The 16292-nt window shown below is 37.0% G+C and overlaps 2 protein-coding genes across 5 annotated transcripts in view; one reads left to right on the forward strand and one right to left on the reverse strand.

The window, feature by feature from the left end:
* RARS2 (arginyl-tRNA synthetase 2, mitochondrial) overlaps positions 1–7402 on the reverse strand; it is a 65567-nt gene extending 58165 nt beyond the window's left edge. Inside the window, exon 1 of the mRNA XM_063097738.1 lies at positions 7328–7402. Within this exon, the coding sequence (XP_062953808.1) occupies positions 7328–7363 (36 nt within the window). The 5' untranslated portion in view covers positions 7364–7402. The remainder of the gene's footprint in view (positions 1–7327) is intronic.
* A 135-nt stretch (positions 7403–7537) lies between these two features.
* ORC3 (origin recognition complex subunit 3) overlaps positions 7538–16292 on the forward strand; it is a 56573-nt gene continuing 47818 nt past the window's right edge. For all 4 annotated transcript variants that reach the window (XM_063097036.1, XM_063097037.1, XM_063097038.1 and 1 more), the window contains exons 1-2: positions 7538–7600; positions 10748–10802. In XM_063097036.1, coding sequence (XP_062953106.1) covers positions 7577–7600; positions 10748–10802 — 79 coding nt within the window. In that variant the 5' untranslated portion in view covers positions 7538–7576. The remainder of the gene's footprint in view (positions 7601–10747; positions 10803–16292) is intronic.

Genomic DNA, 16292 nt, shown 5'->3' on the forward strand with positions numbered 1-16292 from the left:
GGCATCACCAAAGTAATGGGAGATAGGGCATTGTATTCCAAAAAGGGAAGAACCTCCCTGAAATAAAGAACCAAATCTAAATGGTGGTACATTACTGCAATGGCCCACTATTCAGCAGTAAAATCAAAGAACTAGACCTCTATGCATCATTACAGATACATCTTTTTTCAGAATTGAGCTAAGGAAATCAAAAAACCCAAGCTGCATAAAAATAACTATAGTTTGATACCATTTATATAAAATTTAATAACTTGCAAAATAATACTACATATTTAGGGATACATTCATTGGTAGTGAGTGACATGCACAGGTATGATAAACACAGATTTCAAGATTGACATTACCTCTTATGTGAGGAAAGAGTTTGCAACCAAGGATGGGTACCCAGGGGACTTCAATAGTATTTGTAATATTTTGTTCTTCAAGCTGGGTGATGGGTACAGAGATGTTAACTATATTCTTCTCTATGATTAAATATTTCATTAAAAAAAGAAACAAACTAAATCCACAGACCAAAGTAAATGATCATGTCAGGAAAATATAGAAAATTCAACACTGAGATACCTCCTGGTTAAGTTAGTAAATTTTAAAAACAAAGCAGCCAATCAAGAAAATTCCATGGGGAATAAATGTTCTGTACTTTGTAGCCATTTTACCTAGTCACAAAGATCATGTTCTGTTTAAAGCAAATAATTTAATAATCATATTATATAGGACTAGATTCATTCAACGGAATGCAAATTGGTGTGTTTATTTCACCTGCTCAGTTGTTTTTTAATTGTTTTTTAATCTGAATTACTTGACAACATGAAAATTGGAAAATTTTATAATAACATTAGGATTGTTCTATACATTTGTATCTATGGCATCAGGAGAAAAATTCAAAATCGGAACAATCCGGTGAGTTCTAAAATAAAGATTTTTGACATTATTCCTAAATCCACTTTTGTATTATTTCTAAACATGCTTATTTTCTAACATTAAGCCTCCTTTTTATACTTCTAGGACTATTTTATCTGAGAAGTCATGATTTCATTTTTTTTTTAAAAAGTAAACTTGAAAAAAACAACCACACATGAGCCTTTCTTGAAAAATCTACTTATAAATAAATCTAGTCAACTAAGCCATATATCAGGAAAGTGACAGGTGGTAAGCATCTTATCTAATGCAATATAAGATGAATAAAAGACACAGTAGGCAGATATGATTAACAGACTATAAACTTTGAGTAAAAGTTATCCTACACAAATTGGTAAAGGTAGAGGAAAGTTAGACCAATTGTGAGAGTGCTAATGTCCTTATCTCTCATGGCAGGGGTTGACACTGTCTAAATCTAAAACATCAAGATTTTTTAAAAAACATTCTAAATTGTAATAATGCTTTTCACAATCCCTTTTCTAATCTGGAGAAAACTCATTTAGGAAACATATCAATAATTCTTTGAATTGCACTTAGGTTTTTCCTTTCATTGAATTCAAACAAAACTATGTTTAGTACTTTTTATTTAAAACAGCATTTCAGTAATGGGTACACGAGGAATAGCAGTATTCTACTTTTAGTATGTTAAGCATTTTCCATTATAAAACTTTAAAAACCCTAAAAATAAAAACTCATTACATCACAGCCCTGTTTTTATAAAAAGCATATCTATCAAGACTTCCTTCCTATCTTCCTTCCTTTTTTTTTGCTTTTATATCTGCATAGGAATATATCTAAAAATAAAAGTCAATCAATATTAACATATGATTATTTATTGGGAGTTTCTTTTAATTCTTTGCACCTTTTTGTGTTGCTTAATTCTTTACAATAGGCAGGCATTATTTTTCCAAAAATTAGATTTTTTTTTTCTTTACCAAACCACAAATTTACAAAAGTACTTTTAAGGAATTTCTATTGAAAATTAAGCAGGGCTTAGATATGTAGCTTTCTGTTTCTCTAACTTCCAGTGGGGTTAAAGCATTCACCCGGGGTAATGGATGATGGTTAGGTTCCCCACACCAGAAAGTTTCTGGGGAGGTGGGGGGAAAGGAAGAAGACTCAAAATACCCCACCCTCAGTCATTCTAATATAACATAAAAATGGCTAATATTTATCAGAGGCATACATAACATCAAACACAATTCTAACCACTCTAGTATATTAACTCATTGAATTCTGATGACAAGCCCGTAAGGTAGCTAAATAATTTGTAAATCAAATTTTACAGATGAGGTACAGAGAATTTACAAATCTATCAGAGGAGAAGCTGGATTTAAACCTAAGTTTCCCATGCTCAATGTTCTTAATCACTGCACCAGCAGTCCTACACTTGACTGCACACCGGTATGACCCATCCCTGAGACTGGATTTAGAGCTTTTTCAGATGGGAATGTGGCTTGTGGGTTTCCTTAGCTACAGGGTTTTTTCTTTTTTCCCGCCTTAGCTAAACCTGTTTCTCCTTGCATTGTGCTTCATCTAGGATTAGCACAGGTGGCAAGGGTCTATTGAAACTAACTGCTTGAGGCCTCATACTGATGAAAGGAAAAAGTTTTACAAAATAAAATATGCTAGAAGTTACTCAATGAAAATGAAATAATAAAGGACTATAACACAAAAGCTTAAAATTTTAACAGAGAAATAAAAACAGACTATAAACTTTGAGTAAAAGTTATCCTACACAAATTGGTAAAGGTAGAGGAAAGTTAGACCAATTGTGAGAGTGCTAATGTCCTTATCTCTCATGGCAGGGGTTGATACTGTCTAAATCTAAAACATCAAGATTTTTTTTAAAAACACTCCAAATTGTAATAATGCTTTTCACAATCCCTTTTCTAATCTGGAGAGAACTCATTTAGGAAACATATCAATAATTCTTTGAATTGCACTTAGGTTTCTCCTTTCATTGAATTCAAACAAAATATTAGGCACAGTCCTTGAGAAATAAACTAAATAACAAAATTGAATCAGGAGCACATCTGAGTTTGAAAGCAGAAAGAGCTTCTTAAGAGAGTATCAAAAATGAAAATCCACCAAGGTCAAAGTTTCAGATCCCCATACAGGCCAGCCACAACAACAACAACAAAATGAAAATGAAAATGAAAATCCACAGCTGCCAGATCTTGTTTGGGAACCTCAGACAAGAGATTCTAATATGAATGTAACAGGATCTTTGGATCTGAGAGCATCCAGTGTGAAAGCACATTAATCAATGAGCTTGTGGGCAGTTCTCAACCATCCATGTGCCTGGCACACAGGCAAACATGATTCTTACCCCTAATACCCAGATACTGAATACAAAGCCAAAAAATATCCCATCAGTCTGGTTCTAGACAGGTATTAAATTCAGTTAGGCACTAACCTTGCCAGCTTCAAGATCAAAATCTGTGCTAATTGTATAAAAACCCAATTTTGGTAATGAAAAAAGAGATCTATATGCTTTAGCAACCAGACTAGGTGCCAGAACTGACATCTTCTTATGAAATGTCTCTATATTTTTATCCATATAATCGTCTACAAGGCCATAAGTCTTATAATTCTTAAAAGGTTACCAATTACTCTTCCAGATCTTAAATTACTTAAACTGTCAATTACCCCTGGTCATTCCTCACTTTTGACATTCTAACACCACCAGGTCAGGCTCTGCACATTTGCCACCTAGAACCAATGCACAAGCCCTCCCATATTTGCAGAAACTTTCTTCAGGAACAGGTCAGTATTAGCTCCAAGATGCATACAAGAAGCAAAGAAAGTAATGATTGAAATTTCAGAGTTCAGAAAAGAACTTCCCAAAGGACTCAGAGGGCAAGTTATTACCAGTTATTTATAATGAAAGAAATATAGCATGGCTCTTGTATAACTTGTGGTTTCAAGCAGAACTGAATGCTGGTGGGCTTGTGATAATAGGTTAGGAGCAAAGCACACACACTGTTGTTCACCTGAACGTGGATGAGTATCTTCCCAACATAAATTTTCACCTTAAGACTAGATGACAATTGGTCAACAAGTTTAATTGCTTCTTGAGGCCACACCTGAAATCTGAGAATAAAACTCATCAGCAGAGTCAAGGAAGCCTGTCTTCTTATTCACGTTAACATTGTATCTCCTCTAACAAGTTATGTAAATATAAGTTAATTAGGAGAGCATAAGGTTACTTAAAATGTACTAGCTACATAACTAAATGCAATTCATGATACTATGTTGGGAAAAAAAAATCAACAAAACTGGAATATAAACTGTAGGTTAAAATATTTTATCAACGTTATGTAACTGTAATAAATTATTGTGGATATGTAAGATAAGCTTTGTTCTTAGGATATAAATAATTATGTATTAAAAGGCAAAGGAGCATGATGTGTGAAACCTAATCTCAAATCATACAGGAAAAAAATACATAGAGATAGATGTAGAGAGAATAATGACACAAATGTGGCAAAGTGTTAATAATTAGTGAATATGGATAAAGGTGGTATGGAGTTTTTTGTACTGTTATCACAACTTTTCTGTAAGTTTGAAATTACTTCAATATTAAAAGCAAAAATAAATTTTTTAAAAAATGAGCCAGCTGAATCTAAACTTAATGTCAAAACCTAAATGAAAAAGAAGTGAGAAAGGAAACAAATCTACAATCCATCATTATGTTTCTGAGCCAGACATAGTGCTGGACATTCTATGACTGTTATTCTACAGAAATGTAAAGAGTTCTGGCTTTGAGACCTCAGATAATTCCTTTCATCTACCTGAATCTCAGTGTCCTCTGTAAATAAAGATGATACAAATCATAGGATGATCGAGAAGGCTAAATAAGATAATATCAAGTATTGTACACTGAAATGCATACCACTGTGCTTAGGATAGAGAGACAAATCTCTATTGGACTCTTAATGTTTCTGTGGGTTTTGTAAGCAAGGCACAAATTGCCTTTGGACAATCTTTTTAAGGATATTTGCATAGCAAATGGATTTGTAAGACAGAAACAGTGTCTCACTCCAGAGAAGAGGGCAGACATGCTTACTGCCCATTATAAAAGAACTCAGGGATAGAAAAGAGTGGATGGAATGGATTCCAGATATATTTGGAAGATAGAATCAACAGGGCTTGCTGAAGTGAGGCATCAGAGGCATACACTAAACTTCGGTCATACTCAAATATTGTGGTTCCATGAACATATCATGCTTTCCATATACGCCTGTTTACGCACATGTTCTTCTTGGAATACCCTACCCATCCCAAGCTCTCACCCTATTCACTTGGCACACTCCCACCCATCCCCCTTCAAGACTGAGCCCCAACATCACCTTTTCCACAAAGCCTTCCCTGATACTTAGGAGCTTTCTCCTCCAAGTTTCCTTAGCACTTTGCACATTGCTTCTAATATAGTGGATACAGACTGCACTGCAATTACCTGTTTATATCTGTTTCCCAAGCTATTCTGGAGGCATTTCGGGGCAGAAACCTTGTTCTATTCATGGTTCTATTTATGATCTTCAACCTTGGGACTGATAGCAGGTCTTAGAAAACTGTAGACTCATAAACCTAAATTTGCTGAATGCATGTGCCATTGCATGTGATACATTCCTTCATTCCTAAACTAGCAAAACTATACTCATTCATAAAGGTACTAAGTATTTCACATATTTATCTTCAAGTTTCAGATCATCCTCAACAACTGCATATTCAGAGAAATATATATTTGTTTAATTTACTTTGCCATATAAATCCATTAGACTCTGTTTAATGATCGGATTGTGCTTCTTACCTTCACAAACTAAATAGCATAGTGTATAGGAAACAGCTGATTTTGAAGTTAGATCTCTTTTCATAAACCAACTCTTGAATTTATTGGTTGTGTGGACTTGGGTATGTTATTTAACCTCTCTGGATCTCAATTTGCTCAAATGTATAATAGGGTTAATACTTCTATATCACAAGGTTGCCATGGGGCTTCAATGTGAATGTAAAGTAACTAGCACAATTATGTACTCAAAATATATTAGTTCCTGTTTCTCCAACTAACCTTCTTTACAAGGAAGAATAAAGCATTTCCAAAATGAAACACAATATGTTTCTGGTCATGGCACTATCAAGGCTAATGAAAACCATCTACCCCCCAGTCCCCTATACACACACAGCTTGGACACTGAGGTCCAAAACTACCTACTCCACACATAGTTTACTGTCTACCTTAACATGACTTTATTATTTCTTTGTCTTCAGTAGCATAACTTTATTATTCTAGGAGACTCCTGCCCAAACGAGTAACTTGATTGTTCATTATAGAAACTTCTGATAGAAAGCATCTACAGTTTATGCTTTAAGACTCCCTGCACTCATTGCTTTGCTCTTTCCACCATTCTTAAACTTTTATATCAAGATCAGTATCCAATCCTAATCAAGCCATCTTTCCCCAACCCCGCCTCCCCAACCCTTTGCCACTGAAAGACCAGTCTTGAACCATATTTCAAATTCTCAATAAAATCTGACCTTGCCTTCCCAAAGCTCTGTAGAGGTGTTCTCCATTACCCCAGTAAGCAATAAACTCAGCTTTGTTTTATCAAAAGATTGTACTGGTGATATCTGGGGAGCTGGCACTGAACAGGGCAGTACACCTATATAAAGAGCAGGGGGATTTCCCCACAAATGTCTAGAACTGTAAAAATGAGCCAAATTATATACCGTGCAAAATATGTCCACTGATATGTCCATTAATAAAAACAAAAAGGGTTTGGTAAAGCCCGTAGCAGAAAGTTTCCTTGCAAAATTCTGTAAGTGGCCAATGAGTTTTAAAAATTCTTTTTGATGAATTCCACATTTGTGGTGCAGTTTTTTATTCCCTTCTTCATTACGGAGCTGTTCAATTATGATTCCGAACCAAGAAAACCAGGGTCTCAAGTATCTCATGTATTTTTCTTTGGGAGTTACCAAAATTAAGTCTACGATAGGCTGCCAAAGTGACTGCAAGAAAAATAATGAGCTTTTAAATTAGATCCTTTTGAATGGCAATTCGGATCCATCACCAGCTTCACTAAGTGTAAGGAACACCGGTTTCTACAGGGTCTAATCATGTCCTGACGACTTTCCACCCGCGTAAAGAATACAAAGCTGTGGCGTGGGAAGGAGTGAGAGAAACAAGTACCTTTCAAAGTTTACTTTTCACCCTAAGAAACTTATCTCGGCCGCATCCACAGCCCTGTACAGGGTTTGCCTCAGGAGTTCCAGAGAAGGGGGTAAGGAGGTGGCAGAAACAAACAGGATTCGCGGAACCCACTGAGAACTGGTTAGCAACGGTGAAAGGTTTTGGAGGTCCGTGGCTCCGCCGGGCCCCTCCTTCTGCCGGCTCCTGTATCCATACCTGAGAGGCGATGGATCTGCGGAAACCACACGCCATGTCGGGCTCTAGGACGCTCGCTCGGACCCGTAGGGCCCGGGCTTCGCCCCGCCCTCTTCCGCACGCTCCGCCTCTGCGCGCCGGAAGCCCGCCCCGGAGGAAGACGCCCGCCAATCAGGAAACCTGGTGGCCCGTTGCTAACCTCTGCCCCGCTGCCGCGAGGGCGCGCGGGAAATCCCGAGTGCAGCTGGATTCAGCCAGGACCCTGGGACCATGGCCACCTCCTCAGTGTCCAAGGTACGTTGGGACTGGCGCTCGTTGGGGCTCCCACACTGCCTCATTCCTCTTTGAAGAAAGTATGAATCGGAGGTTTCGTAGGCCTCGGTTCCTTAGCTCGAGGGGAGGGAGCCGAGGACCGAGCTGAGGCGTCTTTACTCCAGGTCCACTTGAGGCCAACTTTGGAGAGCGAGGACGTGATCTGACCTGTGGTGTGGCTAGGAGGATTTTTAAGTTCTGGTCTGTGAAGGTGGGATGCTCTGAGGATATGCCCCAGTCTCCCTTCCTTTTTCCCTCTCATGAATATGTATTTGTGCGCCAACCACTCCGTTAGGTACCGAGATACAGCGGTAAGCAAAATATACTCCGTCTGTGCACTCAAGAAAGACATTAAACACAGATAAACTCATGACCTCAAGTTGTGATAAGTGTTAGCAAGGAAAAAAGTTCCAAGTGAGATAAGAAGAATGTGGGAAGAAGCTAATAATATAAATTGCCGGGGATCGCCGAAGGTTTTTTGGAGAAAGTGACATTTTGGCTGAGACTTGAAAAATAAGTAGAAGTCAGGCAAAGGATTGAGGGAAAAGGACAAAGAGACTAACATGCTCTTTGGCCCAGAAGATAGAAAAAAATGGCATATTAAACGAACTGAAAAATAAGTGTAATTGCAGAGTAGAAAAAGAACGGGAGCGTTATGGAAAATGAAAATGAAAAAGTAATGCAGATATGAATGTGGATGTGTGGAGGGGGAGGCGGTCACATAGATCTCCTCATATTGCAGTTGGTAAGCGGATAAACCCTGGAGCTGTATTATCCAATGTGGTAGCTGCTAGCCACCCACACGTGGCTATTAAAATTTGAATTAAAATAAAGTAAGATTAAGTAAAACTTAAAATTCAGTTTCTTAGTCGCACTAGCTACTTTTCAAATGCTTAGTAGCCATGTGTAGCCATCGCCAGATAGTGCAGATACATGACATTTCCATCATTACAAAAAGTTCTATTGGACAGCACTGCTCTGGACCATGTAAATTAAGATCTTTAGTTCTATTATAAATGCAGCAGGAATCCCCTGAAGTTAAGCTATCTGATGAAGTTTAAAATGCAGATGAAGAAGCTGCAAAGACATTTCTCCCTATGTTAAAACAGTGGATTAATGAAAAAGGCTGTATATCATGGTTCTAATTTTCAGTTTTGATTAAAATGGTCTATGGGGAGCAGTGCTTTCCAAGACTCCATCTTAAGGAGGAAGTACAAGCCCTAGGGTTTAAAGTTACAAAGGACTGACGGTGATGCTAGGTGCAAATGCCAGAATAGATTTAACTGTACTAGTATTTTTATTAAGATTGATACTGTTTTTGTTTGGATCTGGTTATAAAGTTCTGTAGTTTTTGTGTAGTATATCTTCTAAACCTATTTTGTTGCATAAGCACCAAATTTTTGTGTATCTTGCAGAATGTAAGATTTTTTTCAGGAAAGATTTTTGACAGTGTAAGATTTTGGTCTGTATTGGGATGATTATGAAGTGTACCTTAAATAAATATGAACCTTCAAAGACTATTTCAGGAATTTCAGGAACTGCTAGTTTTCATTTTTGTTTTTGTTTAACCTACTAAACATTTTCACTTCTCATTCCTCATGATATTTTCTGGTTGTTGACTTCCTCCTCCATCTCAAACACTATCACTTGACCAGCTGTTCGAAGTGGTTACCCATATTACTACCACTGCCTTATATTAGGATATGTTCTGGGCACTTTTCATATCGTGCTTCCTTTTCATTCACTGAATTGCAGGTGGATATGGAAAGAAGGCAATGACAAGCTTGTCATGGTGTATCATAGTTATTTACCAGTCTGTCTCCCAAAGTAGATTGTCAGCACCTTCAGAGCACAGATTGTATTTTACTTATAATTATTTCCCCAATGTTTAGGATAGTGCTAACATATACATTAGGCAACCAGTGTATATGGAATGAATAAATGCTTACCAAGTGATTTCCCTGGTAATTTCCTAGTTAAATTTAGTGATTGATTTTTCTACATATGTATGTGTATTTCACATAGTTCCATTAGTTGCAGATGTAAGTACAATTCTTAATTTGGAAGCTGTAATCAAGAATGGCCACTTTTGTGTTTAATACTCTCCTGAGACTACTTTTCCTAGGTTTCTTTCTTTCTTTCTTTTTTTTCGTTTTCCATATAAATGGAAATCTTTAAGAAGCTATCCATGATGCATGGCTTGAGGATTGGTAGAATAGACTAGGACCAGTAACTTGGGGGCTATGTACCACTATTCAAATAATAATATGAAACTAAATTTAGCCAGGAAATTATCAGGGAAATTACTTGGCAAGCATTTATTCATTCCATATACTGATTGCCTAATGTGTATGTTAGCACTATCCTAAACATTAGGGAAATAATTACAAATAAAATACAGCCTGTGCTCCAAAGGTGCTTGCAATCTACTGGGGGAGACAGACTGGTAAATAACTGTGATACACAATGAAAGTGATTTAAAACAAAGCAAAATAAAGATATTCAAGTACCGTGAGATCTCAGGGGAAGGAGCACTTCTGACTAGAAAATAGGCAAAGGTTTCCCAGAGGAGGTGAATTTTGAGTCAGACTTTAATGGATAAATGAATAAGAGTTTATCAGATGAAGAAAGCTATGTAGGCTGAAAAAATATCCAAAATTATCTATCTCCTGTCAAGGTTCTAGATACTTGGAGTTTAATTAAATAAATACTTCTTTGGGATGGGAGAGTGTCACTGTTTTCAACCTTCTTGATATTCATTTTAATGTACAGTTCTAATGTTCTTTCTCCTCTACATTTTATGATAGTGGAACTTTTTTGGACTTATGTTTCATTAGCTTTTATTTTCTTAGTCTGCATCTTAGATCAGGTCTCAGAGAACAAAATCAAAGATGGGCATCCCATGGGAAGGAGGGGAAAGAAATGAATAGTCCTCTTGTGGTTTAAGAATTTTCCTTCTGTAATTCAGAAAGAAATAATATGATTTCTTAGAACTTCAAATAAATGTTTTCCTTCCTTTTTAAAAAGGTTTTTTAAAAATCTGCTTACCTGTAAAATACTTGGTAATCAGATTTGTTTGCTCCTTGGCTACTTTGACTTTATGCTTTTTTTCTTTCTTTGTTTTTATAGGGATGCTTTGTGTTTAGGCCAGACTTAAAGAAGAGAAAGGTCTCTGTGCCAATAGGTAAGGTGTCTTAATATAAGATTTGTTAGCCCCTCCCCCTTCTTCTTAAACTTTAAGAACTAACCCTAATTAAATTTACTAATTCTCTTGTCTAAGCTTGGCTTACTCACCAAGTTGATGTAGCAGTTATGTTCCAAGGCATTGCTCAAAGGGATAAGGGTATACCCAGAGTTCTAATCTAAAAGAGAATCTAAACCTTCAAAAGGCAATTTGGAAAGTAAGTTTCCTTCAAAGGGTATATTGCTATTCTTTAAAAGAGATTGTCTCTTTGTTGACTTCTCTGCCATCGTTTCTTTATCTACAACTTTAGAAATGAAAGTCAGTTTCTACTAGGAAAGCATTTTGATTCTTGATCAAGTGTATTAGTCTGTTTTTGTTGATTATAACAAAAATATCTGAAACTGCGTGATTTATAAGAAAATGAAATTTATTACTTACAGTTTCAGAGGCTGGGAAGTCCAAAGTCCAGGGAACACATCTGGTGAGGGTTTTTTGGTGGTGGCTTTACAGCAGTGCAGGGGTCTTACGTGGTAGAACATAGCAGAGGAGAGAGAGAGAGACTCACATGCTGTCCTTTTAAAGCCCCCAGAATCATGCCCCTGACCACCATTATTAATCTGTTCACTATAGCATAGTCCTGTAATCTAATCACCTCTTCAAGGCCCCATCTTTCTATCACCATAATAGAATTTCCCACCCTCTTTACACTGTCACAGTAGGGACTAAGTTTGGGGGGGGGCATCAACCCACAGAATTTTGCCCTGGGCCCCCCAAAGCTCACATCCTTTTCACATACAAATTCATTCATTTCATCCCCAGTGTCTTAATTTGTTTTAACTCAGAGGTCTGAAGTCTAAGGTCTCGTCTGTGCAATCAAAACAAGTTATCTACTTCCAGGATACAATAGTGGGACAAACATAGGGTACATATTCCCATTCAAAAAGGGAGAAATAGGCCAGAAAAAGGGTTAATAGGTCCTAAGCAAGACCGAAACCCAGCAGAGCAGGCATTAAATCTCAAAGCTAGTGAATCATGTGCCTTGACTCCATGTTAGACATCCTCTGCATGCAGGTGTGGACATTGGTTTCCCAAGTCCTTGAGCAGCTCCACTTTTCTGGTCTGAGCCCACGGTTCGGCTCTCACAGGCTGGCATTGCACACTGGTAGTTCCACAATTCTGCAGTCTCCATGGTGGTCCTGTTCTCATGGATCCACTAGGCATGGTGCTGTTGGAGTTTTTCAGCTACAACTACAACCCCATTTCCGCTCAGCATTGCTCTAGTGAAGGCTCTCTGTGGTGACTCTGCCCCTGCAACAGATCTCTCCCTGGGTCCCTGGCTTTTCAAAAGCATCCTTTGAAATCAGACTGTAAGCTCCCAAGCCTCCACAGCTCTGGCATTCTGTGAGCTGCAAACTTAACACCTCATGGACGCGGCCAAGGTTTCTGGCTTGTATTTTCCAAAGCTGCAGGTCCAGCCACACCTGGGACCAATGTAGCCATAGCCAGAGTCGCCAAAGCAGCTGGGTTGCTGGTGCTAGAAACAGCTTTATGAGGTGGCAGCAAGCCCAAGGAGGGCGCCTCATGCCTGTTCCCTGAGATCATTCTGTCTCCTTAGGCCTCTGGGCCTGTAAAGGAAGAGGCAGCCTCCAAGATCTCTGAAATGCCTTCAAGGTCTTTTTTCCCCTTCTCTTGATAATCCCTTTCTTCTGTACTCATCTCCTTAGCAAAGGGTCCCTGGGCTACACCGTTGCTTTTGTGGTCAGGCCGAAAGTTTTCCAATTTTTTGCTCTCTGCTTTCTTTCCTGTTTTTTTTTTTTTTTTTTTAAATGAATTAATTAATTTTTAAATTTAATGTTTAGTTAGAAAATTATTTTCTCAACATCGAAAAGAAGGAAAACATCGCAAGTTAAATTTAAAGTCAATTGATAAGGAACAAATTTAACACTCAAAGATTTGCATTCTTAATGATGTATTTTATTTTATGAATAAACTTGGCCAGGTAAATTAAAGACAGCATCTGCATGGAACGTAGAGTAATGGGCTTAGTAACTACATGTGTGTTAAAAAGAATATTGCATGTTCTAATTTAAGGGTAAATGCTGTGCATACCAATACATGTTGAGAAAAAAGCTCAAGGTCCTAAATCTCTTATAGTAAGTCTACCTGCTTGAGCTTGATTATGGAATCACCTGGACTAGAACTAAAGGAACTTGGAGTGTGGTCCTGACCTTAACTAGCTCTATGGCTTTGACCCTGCTGTTTAACGTTTCCCAAGGTCTTATCTGTAAAATGAGGGGCTAGACTGGCTTATCGCTAAGATTTCTTTCTCTCGTCATTCCATGCCTTTAAGAGTTAACATGCAGGACTTTGTAAAACATTCATAAATACCTGTTAAGAAATCTATATTATGGACTGTCACCACCTCAGCCCTGGTAGTTTATGTTCCAAGACTCCCATCTCTCTGCAGCCTGAGGGAAGAGAAAAAGCTGGGAATGAGCAGCTGAAGACATTCTACTCTCAGATCTGCTACATATTTTTTAAAAGACCCAGATTTGCTGCCTGTTAAACCTCTTACCCTCTCCACCACTTTGCACTCTCCATCATCTCTCATATGAGCAGAGGTCCCATATTGTTCTTCTCAATCACTCTTTATTTCAACTAAACAAACCTATTAAATTATTAGGGGAGTGTTTTAATCATTCACAGATACACATACTCATTATTAAGGGAGTGGATTTTAATCATTGTCTCAGATACACACACAGTTGTAAACCTATGTAGGTAAGAGAGTAAAGACACTAATTTGTTGGGGGAAAAGCAGAGATTGTCTTAAAAGTCTCAGTGGTTTCCTGGGTTGAGGTAGGGGAATTGACTACAAAAGGCCAAGAGGGAACTTTTTGGAATGATGGAAATGTTCTCTATCTTGATGGAGAGGTGGTGATGTGACTATATATATATTTCTCAGAACATATTAAACTCTTAATATGGGTGTATTTTATTATTTATAAATTGTACTTCAATAAAATTAAATTATTGAAAAGGGATGGGGAGGCAGGTAAAGGAGGAATTGGTCATGAAAATGGATTACATTATATTACGTTTCATATACCAATTATGCTGATTTGAACACCACATGATGCACACAGGTGTTGATTTTCAATGCTGTACCCCTCACATATATACAATCAACTATGTTCCAAAAATAAATAAATAAATAAGTAAAATAGGGAAGTACTTCAAAAAAAATTAAAGATAGCATGTGTGTGATCAATAAACATGTGATATATGGAAAAAAGAATAGCATGCTAAATACTGTGTTTTCTGGCCTTGATCCAATAAAATAAGAAGTTATATATATAAAAAAAGATATTGTCTTCACTTTTATCATGTATTTCCAGATACCTGTTTAGTGATTAAGTTAAGAAGACTTTACTTCTTTAAACAAATCACAACATTACTGTCAATCAGACAGTGTTTATTGCACTGGTTCTCAATTGTAGCTGCACATTAGAATCACTTGGGGAACTTTTAAAAAACGTATGTAATTGTGGATTCACATGCATTTGCAAGAAATAGTGTAGAGAATTCTCCTGAATCCTTCACCAAGTTATTTCCAGTGGTAATATCTTACATTACTATAATACAGTATGACAGCCAGGAAACTTATGTTGATGCAATCCACTGACCTTATTCTGATTTCAACTTGGGGAACTTTTAAAAAAATACCAGCATCCAGACTCCAACCCAGACTAATTAAATCACCTGGGGCCCAGGTGTTGGCATTTTTTTTTTTTAAAGCACCTCACAGGCTTATTAAGTATTTAAGCCTCAATATTCAGCACTATGAAAATTAATTCCAATGGAAAAATTATGATGTTGAATTAAGCATACCAACATAATAGTTTTGAATTAAAAACTGAACTATACCATTGTTTGACTAAGGAAATAAATGATAACTTGAATACAAAGAAAAGGCTTTTTCTAAACCATCACGACACAGGTCTTGAGGGTTAATCCTTCAGTCTGAGACTAACTAGATAAGAGACCTGTGCTCAAGGAGAAAATAATAAAATGTTCTAATTTAGGGGGATGGAGGGTAGAAGGTATGACGTATAGTAAGTATACAGTTTCTCATTAATTGAGTAAATAGTAATCTAGAGCTTTATATCTGTATAAACTTTAGTCTCGAAGAAACTTGAAGATTTCTCAATTTCTGCCCTCCTTTCCTGAAAACTGAAAGGCAACAATGATGGATTTGGAAATAGTGAAAAAAGAATAACTATATTATAAATTATTTTTAAGTGATTAACTTATGAACAAGTTTTTTTAATGTTAGAGATTGCTAAATTTACTAGAAATAGTTCAGACGAAATTCAAGACTTGTCCCCCCAATATCCATTAGGTACACAGAGCATGCAATGACATCTGATAGCAATGTAATGTAAGTAGTATTATAACTATAATCTTGCTAATATTTTTTGAGTGTTTACTATGTGCCAGACTGTTCTAAGCATTTTATATGTGTTAATTTCTTTAATCCCCTAAGCAAACTATGAGGAATGTGTTATTATTATCTCTATTGAAATATACGAAGGTATGTACACACAGAAAACACTTTCTCAATGTTATAATGCTAGTAAGTGCTGGAGCTGAGATTTGAACTCAAAATGTGTGGTTCCAGAGTCCATGATCTAACCATTATTGGAGCAAGTTTTTGCTTAGAACTCTTTCTGTTGAATTTCAGCTATAATTTATTAACATTTGTTTACAGTTTTTAGTGTTAGCAAGTCTAATGTGTATGATTGTATAATTTAAACTTTGCTTTAGAAGTTCATTAGGTTTTTTTTTTTTTCATTGTGCTGATCTGAAACCAGCAGGTACAGTTATAATATGAAAATCTTTGAGGAATTGACCTTAATTATAAGACAGATGGAGCAGGAATGAGGGAAACATATCCAGATTTTAGCTCTTGACCTTCACTGGCTTCAATTCTTGAGACAGATTGCCTGAGAAGTAGGAACATGCTCTGCATTTTGCCCACCATCTGTCCCCTGACTTGAAGACACTTGGGCATGTACCTAAGAGAAAAGTGGTAACTCTCCCTCTCCTCAGTGTGCTGTGGATGACAGCACATCTAACAAAACAGCTGGACAAGAACTAGGGAGAGAGAGAGACTGGCAGCAGCACTGGCATTGTAGGACATATTCACACTGAACTAAAACACGCGGAAGATAAGGCAAGAAGAAACCTGACAACAGTGAGAATTTACATTGTTCAGCTCCTTTCAATGCTTATTTATTCTTTACCTACCTGATCTATCAATGACTGAGTGAAATCACGGTAACAGATTAAAATGCCTATTGCTGTTGTTTCCCAATTTCTAAGAGTTTTTTTCACTATGTGTTTTGATGCACTGTGGCTCAGCACTTAAAAAATTTGCCTTGATTTGCCACTTCAACATTTTATTGTGATTTTACCCATTATCTATAT

This window comes from Cynocephalus volans, chromosome 5 (assembly GCF_027409185.1).
Source record: "Cynocephalus volans isolate mCynVol1 chromosome 5, mCynVol1.pri, whole genome shotgun sequence".
Classification (NCBI taxonomy): domain Eukaryota; kingdom Metazoa; phylum Chordata; class Mammalia; order Dermoptera; family Cynocephalidae; genus Cynocephalus; species Cynocephalus volans.